Source organism: Tribolium castaneum, chromosome 7, assembly GCF_031307605.1.
Source record: "Tribolium castaneum strain GA2 chromosome 7, icTriCast1.1, whole genome shotgun sequence".
Taxonomy (NCBI): domain Eukaryota; kingdom Metazoa; phylum Arthropoda; class Insecta; order Coleoptera; family Tenebrionidae; genus Tribolium; species Tribolium castaneum.
In genome coordinates, this window is record NC_087400.1 from 7,867,828 (window position 1) to 7,887,156 (window position 19,329).

Genomic DNA, 19,329 nt, shown 5'->3' on the forward strand with positions numbered 1-19,329 from the left:
AATCGTTTATTATTTTCCGAAAAATACAAAAGATAATACGATAACTTATAACAATAACAATAATTGCACATAATATTGTCCACAGATCTAGTAAAAATAAATATTTGGCTTTAACGCTTTGTCAGAGATGCACGACCTTCGCCCTTGCCCATTCCTATCAAATATCGGAATGTTAACCTCAATACTAGTCGTTACATCGTCTGTAGGCAGTGAGGCAGCTAAGGCACGGCCTTTCACGCTTCCTGTATCTCCCCCTTGAACCCGGGAATATGGTGAAAATTATGCCTCGCCAGTTTGTTGGCCAACTCCTGCAAAACATCCCGGAAAATCACCGAATCCACATTCTCCCCCAACATGTAGAACAGGAACCAGTCGCCCATCTTGCTCCGACGCACGATAAGGTCTATGGCGTCTTTCCGGACCAGTCTGTAGCGCATTCGGAGCAGGTAGACGCGCATTCGGGGCGAGAAAATGATGATCACTCGGTAGACGATGGTGAAGAAGGTGAGGATTCCGAGGATGATGAACCAGAACCAGAGGAAGATGTAGATTTTTTCGTTGACGACGTTCAGGGGGAGAATGCACATCGCGTCGTGCTTTTCCATGTCGCCGGAAACGCCGTATTTGTAGAAGGTGCACTTGGTCATGCGAGGGAAGATCTCGATCATGGGGTCGATACGGTCCTCTTGGTCGCTGTTGATGAAGGCGATCACGTCGAAGCCGAACATGAGGAAGGCGCCGTCGAAGAAGCGGTTCATCAGGAACATTTGGCCTGGAACAAATTGCACCAAATTATACTATAGACCAAAGGAATCAAAAAAATTCATTAGGAAGTTATGGAAAATCATTCTCAAAAATTAGTTACTTTGTACGCCAATGAGTAGTGTTATTAAAGAATGATATGTGCTCACTTCTAGTAGGTTCACCATCTCGTAGTTTTTACTTAAAAAATTAATACTTACTACAGTAGGTGGCAGAGGAGGTAGTGCCTTCTGTACTATACAGGGTGTCTCAGCTAAGACTTTTGAGCCTAATATCTCAGATATTTGTCAACGGGTTTTTATGAAATTTAAAATGCAGATATCTTAGAAGGTAAAGATTAACATCCAATTAATGCAACAACTCAAGTCTAAAAATGTAATTTTTACATGCCTTTTTAAAATGTTAAGCCTTTTAAGGCTTATATTAAAAAAAATATCGTCAGTGAAAAATGCTGTTAGAAAAAATTCGTCCGTGAAAGACGTCTGTTTCGCGAGAAAAAGGAGAAACAAACTGCTGAACGTGGATACAGATGCAAAATCGTAGATCTCTATGAGACAAATGAGCACTACCATTGAATTTTGGTCAATCCTACTCGCAGAAACGTAACTGTTACGCAAGGGACATTTCACAATTATCTCTCACCCATACAAAGTTAAAAAACAATATTTTTGACTTACTTTTGGTACTGCATGCTTTAATTCTTTTAAAAAAGACTAAAAGACTGAACAACAACTGAAAAATTCTAGACACTTGAACATTCAGGACTTTGAAAATGTTTCGTTCACTGCTGATTGGATTCTCTTTAAAAGCTCGAATTACAGCCCCAACTATTGCTTCGTTTCCAGTGACGTGTTTTGTCCTGACTCGATTTAGTTCAGGTACGCTTCCTGTGTCTTCAAATTAGTGACGATTCTTTGATCTTTAAATTTCATAAATAACATTTCACAAAAAATCCAATGACACTTTCCATAGGCAAATGTTGATTCCTTTTTCAACAACACAGAAATTTCAGCCACTGTTGTTGGTTTTTAAAATAATTTCACCAAATTAAAACAATTTTACTTTTCTGACAGCGCGCACACTTTTGACAATTTTTACACAAAATGCCGCATAGAAATGCTTCATTAATTATTTCAAAGGGTGACTGTCCAAATTCCTATCAAAATTTGAATTAAGTTTTTAACAACAAAATTTAATTTTTTTCTTGGATCAGCCGAGCGATTTGGTTAATTTTTTGTGTGGCCATTTATTTTTCGGGGTTTAATGATCCAACGGTAATTTAGCTTAATTTTAAATAAAAGAAATGTGTTTTAAAATTTCATTTTTTAACTTGAGGTCATTTTTCGCCCCTAATTGAAAGACCACCTCCTAAAATATGTGCATTCTCAATTTAATAACAATCCGTTGACAAATAACTGCGATATTAAGCTCGAAAGTCTTAGCTGAGACACCCTGTATACTGACAAAATTTTTGGCGATTCCAAAACACCTTTTAAAATGTTACAATTTATGACTAAGTTTGACCTTAATATGTGTATGCCAGAATTATATACGTTAATTTCTCTAGTTGTGATTACACCCGAAACCTCTGCTTCAGTTCAAAGACATTTTTCAAAATTAAAAAACACACATAATACTATGGGACAAGACAGGCTATCTAATTTATCGATTCTTTCAATTGAAAAAGATTTGATTGAAGAACACTTTAAGTAGTAATGATGAATTCTACGAAGAAATTATTGATGTTTTTTTCACACATTTTACTTTGTGATGTATTTTCTTAACCTCGTTTATTTTAAGAATTTTAATTTTATTCATTATCATATTTAATGGTTTCGATTTTTTAATTTTCTTTTAATTTATTATATGTTTAAGAATTTGTTTTTCATATATTTATCTTTGTTAGTATAAGTAGTATTATTTAAATTATTATTTAATTTAATTTAATTATTATTATTATTTTTGTTTTTTTTTTAATTTATTTTACGTTATTAAACTTATTATTTAATAAGATTTTAGTTTTTGTTATTGGCTTTACTTGTAGTCTAATCCTGACCTTTGGATCAATTTTTTTTTGAGAATTATTTTTTTATTTTGTTTCTTTCTCTTTCCAGCAAAATGCGTATTAAGATTACTTTGTTATTTACTTTTAAATGCGAATGGTGTGTATTATTTACCTACTACATATCTACTATAGTATATTATGATATATATCTTTTTTTGTAATAAAAAATCTGCCTCCTGACTCCTGACCACGAGCGGCCACTGTCTTACTATGCGTTTAACGTAGCAATTACTCCACAGAAGGTTTATACTTTGGTTTATAGAGACCAAAATTATGGTAACTACTAGCATTTGCTTCAGCTGAAGCATGTACTGAAGTCTTTTCAAATGTGCTCTAGACGTAGGTTTTATTTTGTGACTTCGTCAAAAAACTGTTTAAAATTAAAAAATTATTATTGGAATAAAGCAGAAATCCTCTAGTTTGAATACAGAAAACGTTGAATGGATGGCTAACGAGTTCTTAGCGAATCCAATTTAGGTCAGAAAATGGAACAAAAATAGAAATATTTTTAAAAGTCTCTGACCTCCAGGGTTTTAAGAAAAGGTTGGTGTTAATGTCGGATTACATCAAATCACTATCTCAAAAATTCTCAAAAAATGCATTGAAGATATTTTTTTATATATTTTTTTTTTGCTCAAATAGTATTTTTATTCTCACTTATAGGCAAAATGTTAAATATATCTTAACTATTTTCGAAAAATAAACGTCATTCAGTTTAGAAAAGCCTTATCATTTATACTCATACACCGAAATTTTTGCTTTATGATTGTAAAAGTGATTGTAAAAAAAACACATACCACCCATTACCAAAAATTTATATTTTATTATTGGTCTTAATAATATTATATTATTATTATTATTGGTTAAAAACCGGTTTATGGGCCCTGTCGGTATTTTCGAAATAGACTTCAAATAAAGCCCTCATTAGCTTACTCTTCTGAGGCAATATGACTTTAATTTACGACTTTAATGCTTTTCAATTTTGCATAGTACAAATAAAAACAGCTTATCTTCTTCTATGTATATCAAAAAAATTTGCTATTTTTTTTTGGGTGATTAACTGTTGGCAAACAGTTAATCAGCCGGAATAAAACAAACGCTTTATAAATGTTGCTTTCCATTTGCTGGACAAATAATACGACTACATGCAACAAAAACATTTATGTGACAATTAAAATGCTTCACGAACAAATTTGTAACGTTTTAACAGTTTTAAAAGTCAAATATTGTAAAAAGACTTTCTTAAGTTTCTGAGAAAAATATTTTCTTGTAGGTACAGTCGTTAACAAAAGACATGTTTTGATAGAATCCGTCAACAAAAATGCGTTTATTGAAAATATGTTCAAATTCTCGACAACAAAAACCTTTCATATTAATTTTCTAAACGTAAAATCGCTAAACACGATGTTATCAGTAAATGCTTTCGAATAAAATGTTTTGGAGAAGAAATCGTTTAAAATCGTTGGAAATTTAGGTCTAGTGACCTAAAATCTACCTGAACAAACCCTTTCTTCTGTTCTAGGTCTTTTGGTTTCCAAGTTATAATTTTTTTGTGAAAAACTAAAAATGCCTCTGTAATCGGATTTCTTGTCAGGAGCGGCTTCGGGTTTTCACCAGGTGGAGATAGATAATTTCATGGGCATTCACATGTTTTTTTTTGCTCTTATGGCTATAAGTCTTATTGTTTCCGAGAAAAACGCCAAAAATATGTTAATTTTTTAATTTTGAAAGGCCGATTACGGCGAAATTGTTGAAGCTAAAAAATTGCCAGTTAAAACAGACACTGGCGTATATAAAACTCTACAACATGATCTAAATTTCAAAACGACGCCAAAGTTTCTAAAAAAATTCAATTTTCAGCCACCGAATACGGCGAAACTAGAACTATGAGAAAGTCTTATACCACCGTGACGAGAGTACATTACAATCTATGAAACAGAACGGGTTTTAATCAATTTTGAGACTTTTTCTAATTGGTCATTGTTCAATTTTTTTTGATTTTGTCCGTTACTGCAAAACTTTCTGGGTACTCGAAATCGACCAAAATCTCGACAAAAATCGAAAAAATCATACATTTTCGCATTCACTTTTAAGAACTCAGATCGAGTCTAAACGTAAAGATGTAATCTAATGCAAATAAAAATGCATAAAACGTGGTTGGTTCAAGTTTGAAAAACATTGCTTTTTTCAAGTTTTCAAAAATTATCTCAATCAAAAACCTTAAAAATTCTCGATCAACGTTAAGCACAAAATGTTTCAAACATAGTTGCTTCAAAACGTAAAATCACGCACTGAACTTGATAGATAAGTTAAAATGTTGTAAAATAAAAAGTTTTGACAAAGGGTTTTCAAGTCGTTGAAAATGTTGGCCAAATGTGATTAAGCACAATGGATAACAAATTCGAAAAATTCAAATGATAAAGATAAAAACAATACGAGTACCTGCATAAAATGTATCGTGGAATCCGCCACGTTGATCGATTTTTTTTTCGTTTTCAATGTATGATTTTTTAATGCAAATTTTAAAATGCCTCAAAATTTGAAAGCATTTCTCGTTTTTACCAGGAGGTAGCTAATTTAAAGTTAGGTACATTATGATGCTTTTTGGAATTTTGCTCTAGATCTTATTGTTTTCGAGTAAAACGCCAAAAATATGTTGAGCTTTTCTCTTTTTTTTTCACTTTCAAATGCTAATTACAGTGAAACACTCTTTTTACAGTCCTAGATGCCAGGGGAAAAGAGCAAGGTTTAGACAACAAATAAAAAAATTCAAAATTCAAAAATAGCATTTTTGCAGAACTGACAATATTATTATAAAATCACTCCTCTGACAGTGTAAATTTAAACAGCTCATAATTGAGTCTTTTCAAATCTTGTTAATATTGGACTATATAAATAAATTTGTCATCAGTATTATTTATTTTCGTTAGTAAATAATTTATCCACTGAAAACGTCGTCGAAATATGACTATTTTTTCAAGTCCGGTGCTTAGCTAGTGGAACTAATTATCGGATTTGTGATTCTTTGATCTTTTTTTGATGGTGAGACGGCATGAGTATTTTTATTGGCCGGGTTTTGAATCCATCTTGCGACACGAAGAAAAACAGATGCAGTTACACGAAACGAAAATACGTGTTAATATCAGATGTATTTTGCAATAAAACAAACATTTTTTCCATGATTTTTCTAGAAATAAAGCTTGACCTGACTCAATTGCTATTTCCAACAAATAAACAATAAATTTCATTCAAAGATGTAATAATAAATGGATAAAGCGACTTAATGGAGTCTAATAATAAAATTTGACATATTAAAATAAACTTAACATTACTATTAATACTTTGCTATCGAGACTTGGCTAAAAAATCCTTCATAAAACACCCAATAAAACTAGTTGACAAACAATAAGGAAATGAAATTGGAAAACAAATAGCACTTGACCCGAACATGTAAACACTTAATAAAGCCATCAACAAATTCCATAAATCGGCCAAAATCCGAAGCAATTCACTTAATCCGTCCCCAATTTAAACCCGGAACTGCTCGATTAGTTTATCCAACAAATGGCAACCTACCAATAACATTAATCAGGGCCAAAAGCTCGCAAAAATAATACTTGTAAGCCCACCAATTGTGGTATCTCAAGTTCTCCCACAAGTAGTCGATCATCAGCTTCTTCTTCTGCTTCTTTTCGATTTCGGAACACACACCCACGTCCAGATCCATCATCAAAGCGTGGATTTTACCACCTTCCCAAGACTTCCACAGCCATCTGGGCGTGTAGAACAGGATTGCCTGAAATGAATTCATTTTTAGAAAATCGAAATACGAAAAATACGACTCGTTAAAAAACTTAAACCAGTCTTATTAAAAGTTTTTGTTTAACTTGCTTTGTTGTCTGTCTGTCTGTTTCATATTTTTGGAGCCAAATTTGAATGGATTTCTGTTGTCCGAATGAACTGAAATTTTGCATACTTACGTAATCCGCGTGACAATGCAATCCTTTGCGGTTAAGTACCCCCTAAAGGGGTTAAATGGGGTTTTGAAGTTTTAGGTTACGTTTACAAATGGGTTTTCGATGTGTACATACCGTAACTTGTACCAACATTAACGGTATGTTGGTCATTGGAAAATATATTTATATATAATCACTTTCATTACGTTTCGTTACAAACAAATGTCGCTATTTTTTTTAAATTCATTAATCTTGGACGATAGAGTATAGACACAGAACAGAAGTTAGGATGTGCTTTCAATGCTAAAAGCTCTTTCTACCACATATCACTAAACAAGTTTGCACAAATCAGCTAAATAATAGTATTGCAATAATACGGCGAAACTAAATCTCAGAGAAAAAAAAAACAAAAAGCAATAAATAAAAAAAATAAAAAATAAATTTTTATTTTTTATAAAAAATAATATATAATATATATTATAAATAATATACAATATTTTATATTTATAAAATATATAATATAAATATATAAAATATATAAAAAATATATAAAATATATAATTTATAAAAAATAATATATATATATATATTATTTTTTATATTATATTATATAATATATATATTTTTATTTTTTTTATTTTGTTAGTTCGAATTTTTGCTTCCACGTTTTCAAAGTGAGAGGAAAATAATGATTTTTGATTTAGCCGAGTGGAAATCAATTTTCCGTCTTATTCAGCAATGAGAGACCAATTAAGAGAAATTTCCTCGCTTCGAGTCGCTTTATTATTATGCAAATGAGGCAAATAGCTTGGCCAAAAATAATTAACCGTCATTTCGTTCGAGTGGAATAAAAAATTCAAACGGTGTCGAGCACACGTCCCATCGAATAAAAATCTAGCAATTTTTTATGAGCTAGGAAACACACGTTTGTGCCACGTCCAATACCACATTTCAAAACGAATTTTATTTAGTTTCCTCCCAGGAAACGCCGAGGTGTAAGTGCTAAAGTAAATATTTGAGGAATGAATTATTCTCTTTGAGATGTGGAGCACCTGAACGTTTATAAATAGAAGGAACGTGGATGTACATTTCCGATTTTGTTGCTAATTGAAATTACAGATGTTGGAGTCGATCTTCATTGTTTATACGAAGGCTTTTACGGATTATTAAACAGGCATGTATGGCACGGTCATTGCTCTAACTATTTTGGCGCGCTGCCATAGGGTGCATGCAGTTATGAGCCCGAAAGAACGGTAGAAATTTATTTGACGAGAGCTAAATCTGTTTGCTTTTAAACCATTTCACTGGATTAAGTAAAAAAAGCACCCAAATTAAAGCCACAAACGAAAAAACAGCCCTTCAAAGCTCACCCTCTAGACATTTTTGGGCCAAAACATCAGAAAAACTGAAAAAAAATTGAAGAATATACATTGTTCAAACTTTATTTTTTCATCTCTTGTTTTCCAGTCAGAGGTGAGAATCTATTTTTTTCTACCAATTTTTGTACGTTCTTCAGTTAGACACAAAACATTTATTAACCCAAAAAATGAAAATATAGTGCTATTCGTTTTTTCGAGAAATTTCACTAAACCAGGTTACAAATTTACAAAAAAAAATTTCAAACTCAAAAAGAATCCTCCCTTAAAAATGCCCGCTCGCTTAATTATTGCTCACAAGATTCCGTAAAAGATATATCGAGAAATCCACAATTTTTTTACTTTTAGGGGTATTACATTAAAAACTTACATTAAAATTGTTGGTATTTGAACTTACTCCTTTCGATATAATTAGTCCATTTTTAAGCCATTTAGCAAGATCTTGTCAAAACACAATAAAAAACGCTGATTTTACCCCGTTTTCATGCTAAATTTCGTCAAAAAAAAAAAACAACAAAATACAAAAGATAGTAAAAAATCGTGTTATATTTTCATTTTTCAAGATTTTACATCATTTCTGATCTAGTTTTTACGAGTTTTTGCAAAAACACACAAAACTATCAGGCCAAAAACGCATATTTCACAAAATTTCGTTATAAGCACATGCCAAAAAATCACAAAACTATCCCGAAAATAGTGTTATTTATTTCGAGTTAATAGTACTCATTATTTTGAAGACAGTTTGTTAAACTAAACCAAAAAATAATCAGAAAACATTTTTGCATTTTTTAAGCGTTTGCACGCATCTGCAGTCTTTTGTCGGAAAATCGCAAAGTTTGGTAAAATAATAAAACAAGTCAAAATTTCATAAACGATCAATTTTTTGACAATTTCGTATATTTTAAATAACAAATGTAAAAATAAAAAAGTATTACAAAAAGTGACTGAAAAATGGGCAAATTAGATCGAGGTTGATGTTTTTTTGACTTCTATAAAGTGATCTAATCTTCTTTATAAACTTTAGAAACATACTTAATTCGCGAAATTTAGTAAAAATTGACTGAAAGATCATTTAATTACGTCGAAAGTTTCATTATTTGCAAAAACAAACACACTTATTTTGAAAATTTTTCTCAAAAAATGACTAAACTAAAACAAAATTTCGTTTTTTTACTTTTTCAAATTAGTTTAACTTGTTTCTTAAGCGATAACTAAAAACTCTATAAAAATTATATTAAAATTATTTCAAATGAGCTAAAAAATCACCAACTTACGCTGAAAATAGTCCAATTTTTGCTAAATGAACTACTTTTTCCAAAAAAATGCCTTAATATAATTGAAAAAATTACTAAACTAGGTTAAAATTATTGGCATTTTACTTGGTTTACTTTAAATTTACCGAAAAAACTAGGTACAAACAAAATTTGTTCGAAAATAGTGTTCATTTTACTATGTTTGAACTTTTCAATTCGTTTTTGATCTAAAATCCCTAGTTTTTTTGCTGACGCAAACCGCAAAATCAGCAAAATTTTTCAAAAATTTTGTTAAAAGAGCCATGTTCACGCTTTTCAACACGTTTTTAAAGTAAGTACAGAGTTTTTTGACTACAAAATAGGCAAATTAGATCAAGTTTGATGTTATTTTGACTTCTATAAAGTGATCCAACCTTCTTTCTAAACAAAACACACGCTTAATTCTCGAAATTTGGTTAAAATTGACTATAAGATCACTCAAAAAATGACCAAATTAGAACAAAATTGTGTTTTTTAGCTTTTCAAATTTATTTAATTTGCTTTTTAAGCGAGAACTGAATAAAAAATTACCAAATTACGCTGAAAGTGCTACAATTTTTGCTAAATTTACACATTTAAGCACGTTTGCAAATTTTCTTAGGAAGCTTTTATTAATTCTTAACAGAAAAAATCACATTAATTTTTTTGCATTTTTCGAGCGTTTTGCAAGTTTATCAGCTGCAAATTTGATTTTTTCACAATTGTTTACAAAACATTGCGTTAATCGTTTTAAGCGAAATTTCTCTAAAAAATCGCAAAATTGGGTAAATATTTCTTTTTGCTTCTTTTATGTGCATTAACACGTTTGTTAACTACGGACACGATTACGTACCTATTTCGCAAAATTTCCTCAAAAATGTGCCAAAGAATTGTTGTTTTTGCTCTTTCAAATGTTTAAGCACATTACTTAAAAAAACTATTTTTTCAAAAAAATGGCTTAAGGTAATTAAAAAAATTACTAGACTAGGTTAAAATTATTGGTATTTTGCTTGGTTTACTTCAATATATTGAAAAAAGAGTTCTTTTGCTAAAGCAACCCGCATGGTCAGCAAATTTTTTCAAAAATCTTGCTAAAAAAGCCAAAAAATCAATCAAATACGCCATTAATGCCATGTTCGCGCTTTTAAACACGTTTTTGAAGTAAGTACAGAGTTTTCTAAAACTAATCCGTTTTTTGAGCGTTTTGTTCGTTTTCAGCTATAAACTAAACTCATTATTTCACAAAATCTCTAACAAAGCTGTGCCAAAAAATTGTAAAATGAAATTTTTTTGCTATTTTCGTATGTTTCAGCTAGAAACACAATTATTTGACAGAAACTAAAGGTAAAAAATAAACAAACTCGCTCAAAATTAATGTCAGTTTACTTGTTTCGCTTGATATGATTGGTTTTAAGCCACAAAATGGTTCAAAACACGCTGAAATTTAGTAAAAAATAATAATAGAATTGGTGGTATTTTATTTGATGCTTTAAAAATTTTCGGCAAAATGAAATAACTAAACGCAAATTGTAAATTTTAATTGGCATTTTTTCTCGTTTTATTATTCCATGCAATTAATAAACTTGTTGGATTTAAATTAATTTGGAGCTGCTCGAAGCGCCCTCATTTTTACTCCGCTGCACTAGATGTTTAGGTGCAGAGAATTTCGTTTCGCTTCCTCCTCCTAGTATTTAGTTCTCCGTACTTTTGATAAATTAGACGTATTTAAGGTATTTTGGCTTCCGGTTGTCCGGAAATTAACGTAGCAATGTTTGAAGTTCTATTTTTTGTTGCTTCTTGAAGCTGACAACTGCTGTCCAACCCAACTGTTGCTTCATCTCATCGTGAAAATAATTATGCCCATTTATCACTGTATACCCAGTACTTGACTTTGCTTCTTAAACACTCTAAACTATGTCCATGTATTTTTAGTCTTGACAAGAAAACATTTATTAACAATCCGAATTTAATGGCCGTAAAATGTAACTTTTTTAGTAAAAAGTTGTACTAAATCTGAAACTGGAACACCGGCCATAAATATATTGTACTACGCAAACATTGGGCTTATTTACGGATGGTAATGACAGCCTACAACGCTTACATCAATTCGCAATAACTGCAAAACAGTAAAACGCGAAATTTTCAACAAACACGAATTTAAAATCAACTACGACGAAACTGGTTCAAGTTCGAGAGAAATTTCTTTGATCAAAACTAAAAACTGTTTACGCGTTTAAGTCACAAAAACTTTCAATAAATATGATAAATGGCTCCTAATGCGTTTCTGAGAACTCTTAATCGACAATTTTTCGGTGTAAAAGCTTTCGGTAATTTAATTTTTGTCATTATTACCATTTTCAATTACACCCTCCTAAAAATAGGCAAGATTGCAATTTTTGCGTCATCGAGTTGCATCAGAAATTATTATTTTAGGCGCACATTTCCTATCTAATTTATTGGTTGAAAGAGAAGTTATTTTATTTCGCCGTTAATTGTTTGAATATTAATTTATTAAATATTTACTGGCGAGAAACGCTTGTCGAAAACTAAAATAAACTACAATTTCCCAACAGTTATGGGCGGAAATTGGTCAAATATTTCGGGTTACCTAATCCCCAATTTTATTTACGTACGATTTAAATACAATAAGTTGCGAAGGACGAAATCGTAAAGTCAGTTTTGTGTCTTTAGAGTAATAAAAAATATTTCCCAACATGTGGCTACGAACCGATTTTTCACAAACGAGCAATAAATGTAATTCAAATTTTTTCAGTTTGGCAACGAAAAATGATTTAAACAGAGCGTTTCTCAATACGCCTTTGTTCTCTTCCCAGAGTTTACCTCTTTCAATGCTCCAGTTTCATTTCAAGGCAACTATGCTGAAAACTATAACACATATTCACTCATATGTGTAAATTATGACAAAACGTCAATCTTCTATTTTTAGAAGCGTTTCGGTACCAGATGATTCAGGTACTATTTTTACGGTTTATTTAAATTATTTGTGCCAGAAATAGAAGTTTCCCAAAATTGTGTCATATCCGGATGATTAACATTCGATCTACTTGGCGTTTTTATGTCGGCAATAATTAGCTCAGAGTTAACAAGATTGAATAAACTTGGCAGAAGGAGCGCAACGGAAGAAATACTGATAGTTTATAGCTTCCTTACACAAAAATTCTAATCCGAAAATATTTGTGAGATTCATTGATGGATTAAACCGTAAATTTAACTAACTTTTTCCCGAACCGCCGTGGGTGTAACTAAACACTGAGTTTTTGTGCTTTTTGTCCGTTTCGATGAAAGCTCGTTAAGAAAAGCCCGCTGCCAAGTCGCTGTTTTCATTACAAAGCATTATCTTTTATGGTCGAAGCAATTATTTCCGTTTCGTGGAGAAAATCAAGCTTTGGAAAACTCAAGACCTAATTGTGTTCGTCAAATGATGCCAAAATCGCCCTCATAAAAATGCAAATGGAACAAATAGGCGAAACGAGGAACGAATCGAAGGAAACACCTGTTGGTATCTAAATTAGAAGTTGACTAATGTTGATACAAGAATAATCAAACTCCTCTAACAATAACTGCACAAGTTTATGTTTGCTCAATGATTAATGGCGGACGTCGCGATTCGAGGTTTATGGCGGCTTGAAATGTCCCAAGGGAGCGAAAAGTTAAAAGAAAACTTTGATCAGGTTATACAGAGATTTATACGCAACCGTCACAGATTTGAAAAATGGGCTGAGAAGTGTTGAAGTTAAACTAATTTTAAAATCGTCAACGTATGACAGTTTTTGCACATTTGTAACACTACCAAAATTAACCAAAATTGTCAAAAACAAGCGAGTACAGTATTGACATTATTGACAATTTCGATTTTTGATGTGATGTAGGTATTACAATCGAATAGTAATAGTCGCCGAAAAAAGAAATTTTATACGTAATAGAGTTGGTTTTTGACTATTTTGGAAAAATTAAATTTTGACAATTCAGATTTTTAATATCGTTCTCTAAAACCAAATTGTTGTCGAATGTATTTGCACACATTCTTGACAAAAAATTTTAGGTTTTTGACTAATCTCACGAAAAACCAAAAAAAACACAAGCAGAAAATACAATTTTTATCTGTTAATTAATATTTTTAAATCGGAATAGTCGAAATTTGTTTACATATTTTTTCAAAAAACATTAAATTTTTGACGAATTTTTTGCAGCTATTATCCTTGAAAATTCAAAATAGTCAAAAATACAGTTTTGCTAATTTTGATTTTTAGTTTCATGTTTTAAGATGAAATCTTACTATCATTGTCAAAAACCGTTTACTCATTTTCTGCTTAAAGCATTATGTTTTTGAGTATTTCCTGCAAAAAACAGTCTTGTCACAGCTCTAATTCTAATAAAATCATGAAAAAATCAATTTATACAGTAGTCTAATTTGATATAATTTTTTAAATGCCGAATAATGATTGTTGTCGGAAGCATTTACATCATACGTTTGCTGCAAAAAACTTTAGAATTTTGACTAGTTTGTACAAGAAAACCGGCTATCCCCGAAAATCCAAAATAGTCAAAAATTACAGTTTTGACAATTTTGATTTTTGATATCATTTTTAAGATCACATAATGATTGTTGCAGAAAACATGTTGGCACATTCTTTATCAAATATATCAAAGTTTTTGACTAGTTTCTACAAAAAAAGTTTTTCCAAAATAATCAAAAAATACAGTACTGACACTTTTATCTTTTGACATCATTTTATAACATCGATGAGTGAGTGTTACTGAAAGCATGTTTACTCATTTCTCATAGAAAACATTAGTTTTTTTGCACAAATTTTTGACCAATTTTTGACTATGACTAACATAAACTTTTTGAATAATTTTTTCTTGAGAATCCAAATATACTTTACAGAGAAACTTTATTGAATTTTATATATGCTCTGTTTTTTGCAAACATACTCTGAACTATAATAGAGTAGCAATGTTCTATTGCTGAGAAACTTATTGTAATATTCTGAAAAAATTTAGTTTTTTAATAACTTGTAGAAAAAACACTACGTTACAACTAACACATCTATTCAATTTCCTAGATAAAAAGCCAAGTATATTAAAAAAAGTTTTTACAGTTGTAACCCTCGAAAATCCAAAATAGTCAAAAATACAGTTATAGAAATTTAGATGTTTGAATTCATTTTTTTAAATCTAATAGTGATCGTTATCGGAAGCATATTTACTCATTAATTTGTAATAAAAAAACAATTTCTTACAACGATTGTTATTCTCAAAAACCCAAAATAGTCAAAAATACATATTTGACAATTACAAAAAAAGCAATTTTGATTTTATGGTTTAATATCAATAGAATAGTATAAGTTATCGAAAGCCGTCTGTCAAACTTGATAAATAACTTGACATCATAATAACAGTTTTTGAAAAAAAATGAGGAGAATAAAAATTAATGATTACTTGACAACATTACAACAAAGTCACAAATAAATAATCAAAAAGACTCTAGAATGTTCATTTATTACTTTTACAGATAGAGCAGTAAATAATTGGTGGTCCTTGGACAATTTTTGGGAAATCAAAGTCAAATCAAAATGTCAAAACAATAAAAAACGTTTTGGACCCAAATTTTCTAAAAAATTGAGAGAAATTAAAATTTAAAAAAAGCAAAAACGTCTTGACTTTACAATCTCTAGTTACACTAATTAGTGTCAAAAATCCGATATTTTGCAACAACGAAGAAAACAACGTATTAACTGTTTCAAAACTGTAAAAACGCCAACGTCGCATTTTCTCTCAAAATTAGCTGTTATAAATTATTCATGCATTTCAAAAAAATTATAGCTTATGTAATAACTATAACTATTTTATAATTTTATCAATCTTATTTAAAGAAGTAATTCGGTAAAATGTGTAATACATACTACATAAATTAGGAATGAATAAAATAGGAATAAAAAAATGCCGAATTCTGATCAGACCTGACTACTTTTTTTAACAGTTTTGCCACGTAGTCAAAATATCAATTTTGACTTTGAAAATTATCAAACTTCAAATGCCAAAAATTGTTTTATCGTTTATCGTTTATCGTTTGAGTTACGAACATTTCGAATCTATCCCAATAAAAATAAAAAAGATATTATAACAATTTCGTTTTATTTTCTATTTGAAAGAACCCAAATTTTCCGAAATCAGACGAGTATAAAAAAAATCAAAAAATCCTTAAAAACCTCATTATGTTTACAATTAACTTAAATAGCTATAAAAATTACATGAATTTGACCGTTTTGCCACTAAATTTGGCTCTAGAGCAACCGATTCAAGTAAAATCCCAAATTCAAATTCTGCTGTGATTTTTTATCGCATTGGCGCCAATTTTTTGCGCTTCTTCAACCACTCACTTGGAAAAACAGGCAAAAGCACACCCATTGGTAATACTTGACAAGTTTCTTGTCTTTCTCATCGATGGTCGTCTTAACCCCTGGATAACTAAACGGCTCAGCCCTCGGCCCTTGCTGCTGCTTGATGGTAAAGGTGGAATGGATCCAACAGTAAGTGTTAAGCACATCTTCTGGAATATCCTTCGTGTGGATACAATCGATGGGATTGCCCACATACTGCCTGGTCGTCACGATGAGACTAAAGGCCACCAGAATGAGCACCGTGATGGAATAGTGCAGACGAAAAACGGGCGAATCGGTGTGGATGTGGTTGACTCTGATGAGGGACTTGAGTCCGCGGAAGATGTCCAACATTTTCCGACCATTAACGAGGCCGAGCTTTGCGCTGCAGCGGACGGAAGTCCATCGTCGATGTGCTTAAGCCACACGCGTGCACAGGTTCGACTTTCGCGGCGACGGCGACGGCGACCCGGCGTCGAGACGCTTATTTTAACACTGACTTGCCCAACGGAGCGGCCATGTGCCGGACGGGTAGCGTCATACGATTATCTTACTTCGGAAAGTTATAAATAAGAAGGCAGCGGCGGAACTAGATTTTGGACAGAGGGTCCAAGTCACGTGAGTCAGTTAAACAGGCGTCAAGTCACGTGGCCTCGAACCCGGCTGAATAGATCGGTTAATGGAAGCTATTTGCGTAAATTTGAAATAAAATGAGCTATTGTTCTACGAAATATTACCTTCGAAACACTTAGTGGATGAAACGATTGTATTTTTATTGAAAAGTGCTCAATTTCCAGGAATAAGTAAGTTAGGAACTTTAAAAAATTGACATAATTTAGCAATTTGTATTCACAAGTCCAGTTATAGAAGTAGGTGACTTTTTTTAGATTATAGCTACAATATTCTCAGGTGATACACCCTGTGTAAGAAAATCAAAGTTATTTCAAGAACTCTTTGCCACGTTTTTCAAATTTTTAAAGATAAATACAGGGTGTTACGAAATGGCTTAGCAAACGAGTTAAAAATCCTTATATCATTTTTCTAAAAAGGGTGTACTTTCTTCAGAAATTTTTATTAACCCACATGTTGAGAGCCACTGTGTGATTCATGGTTGTTTATTAGCAATTAATTTTTTCATTAAACAAAATGGAGGTGTTAGCGTATGGGCGTTTTGAGAATTTTCCAAAATTGTGGCTAACCTGTTCATTAGTGTGGGAGATTCGAATTCAGGTCCTGGTACAAAAAAATTTTTTTTCGTAAAATTTGATAACAAGACACAAACTGAAATGGAAGAATAACGTAGTGGACCAAGAAGTTAATTAACCTATGCTGTATTGTCAATAATATTAAAATTTACGCTATTTTTTATAATTTTAGTTCAGCAGTCCTCAAAATTTGGGACTTTAATTTCAGAACGATTTTTTGGAAAAACTATGCATTTTTGATTTACATAAATTTTGCTTAATTGTCTTTCCATTTCCTATCTACCTTTAAATTTGTGCTAAACCATTCCCTAACACGCTGTATAAATGACAACTTGGATAGAATCGGATGAGGGCTTTTTGATCAGATTCTGATATTTTTATAATTTGCACTTCTTAAAATCGGTTTTTGATAAAACTTTACCACAAAAGTTACTTAGAAAGACAATAAATAAAGTCGTTTTTATGGAGATTTTTGTCAGTTTTGACAATTTTCGAATTTTGTTAAATTACGTTACGAAATTACCAGAAAGTTTGATAAAAGATAACACATAACAATTGTGACATCTACCTCTCGTACAACGATTTTTGAAAGTTCTAATATTTTATATTTTTATATTTTTGTCTCAGTTTTTATTCGCTTTTGATTAGTATTTTGTGAAAAATTTATTTTCGCTTAGAAAACCAACTGCCATGTTATTCTCAAAAAACAGTAATAAACTTTTAGAAATAAAATAAATCGTAAACTCTCCATTTTGAAACATATTTATGTGTTCTTGACATTTTTAATATTAAAAAACTACTTATTATTAATTTTTTTAAATTGAAGGTTTTTTTGTCAATTTCTGACATTTTTGTACCTTGCATTTTTAACTATTTTTCAATTTACTCTACTGAAACAACGATTTTAATGTAAAATTATTTATCACAAATGTAATACATACTGACAGGATCATAAATTTTGAATATTTGAATATTTTTGAGTTTTATTTAAACAATCAACCTTGGTAATTGATACTTTAATACTTTAATTTATCACTCGTAACTTTGACAATAAATTTTGCAAATTGGTACAAAAGGTAATTGGAAACACCTATATACAATAGATTATGACATCTTTTGACATGGTCAAGAGATAAATATGTTAATTATCTTGACCATTTCTAAACTACAAAGATTTTTTTCTGAAATTAAAGTAATGCGTTTTTTGTCTCAACTTTACGTATTCTTTTATTTTTAAAATAATATTTCACTAAAAGTTCATAAGCAATTTTTCAAAATATAGAAACGTCAGATTATTTTTAAACTTTTGAAAATTTTATTGCGTTATTTTATGTTTTTTCAGTTCAGTTTGTTTTTACTCTAAAATTTTCTACAAACAAAATCACTCAGCTAATACAGAAAACCTTAAAATTTAGGCAACAATTAGAAATATTTAAATTCTATCATCTGAGAGCTTTATCAAATGTCATTTATTCTGAAAATACAAAACTAACGTGATTATTCTTAATGGCACGATGAGTCAAATTTAATAATCTTTAAAAGATCATTTTTTTTCTAAATTCATTGATGTAACATAATACCCACCTTTATTTTTATTGAAAGGTAAAAAAATAAAAATTCAAAAATTTATTTCTGGATTTTTGAAAAAGTTAGTTTTAGCTTTGAAAATACCGTTATTTGCGATCTATCACTTCATATTATCTTAAAATTAAACTTGAGTGCAATAATTAGTTTAACAATGGTACATTTAAGTAAAACTGAGCGAAAAAAAATCATATTGGTCCGTCATAGCGACAGAAATCCAAAAAGTTCGTTGAAATCATTTTTAACATGTACTTCGTATTTAATTATTTTTAATTAAAACGTGTTTTTTTTTCGTTAAAAGTGTTATTTGAACAATTATTTTTAACTTTGACCCATGCTTAAGCAGCATAGAGCTAACGATAGATAATGACTCTCCAAGGCTAACAAAACTTTACATTTTTCAAAATTTTATTAGTTCAATTTTTTTTAAGTTTAGCTTAAATTAAGATTTGCCTGTGTTACACCATAGAACTCAGAAAAAAATGCTCTTTTTAGAAATAGTAAATTTAACCTTTCTTGCCGTTAAAAAAAATAAGTTAGCCTTATATCCTAAGAACAAATGGAGATAGAAATTTGACAAACATCTGAAACGATAGAGTTTATATTTAAGAGTATACAAGAGTATATACCAAATTTCAATAAGTTTTGATGAATAGTTTTCATAACATTTAACGGTATCTATATTTTTTGTCGACCCTGAATAAGC

General features: G+C 30.6%; 1 protein-coding gene across 7 annotated transcripts in view; it reads right to left on the bottom strand.

Annotated features, from left to right (window-relative positions):
- shakB (shaking B) overlaps window positions 1–19,329 on the bottom strand; it is a 31,473-nt gene continuing 12,144 nt past the window's right edge. For 2 of the 7 annotated variants that reach the window (XM_008200598.3, XM_015984116.2), the window contains exons 5-6: window positions 6,404–6,623; window positions 1–772 (exon numbers count right to left, since the gene is read on the bottom strand). In XM_008200598.3, coding sequence (XP_008198820.1) covers window positions 234–772; window positions 6,404–6,623 — 759 coding nt within the window. In that variant the 3' untranslated portion in view covers window positions 1–233. Of the gene's footprint in view, window positions 773–6,403; window positions 6,624–15,834; window positions 16,709–19,329 lie in introns of those variants that run through there. The other 5 variants (XM_015984118.2, XM_015984120.2, XM_015984121.2 and 2 more) reach the window with 5 other exon arrangements.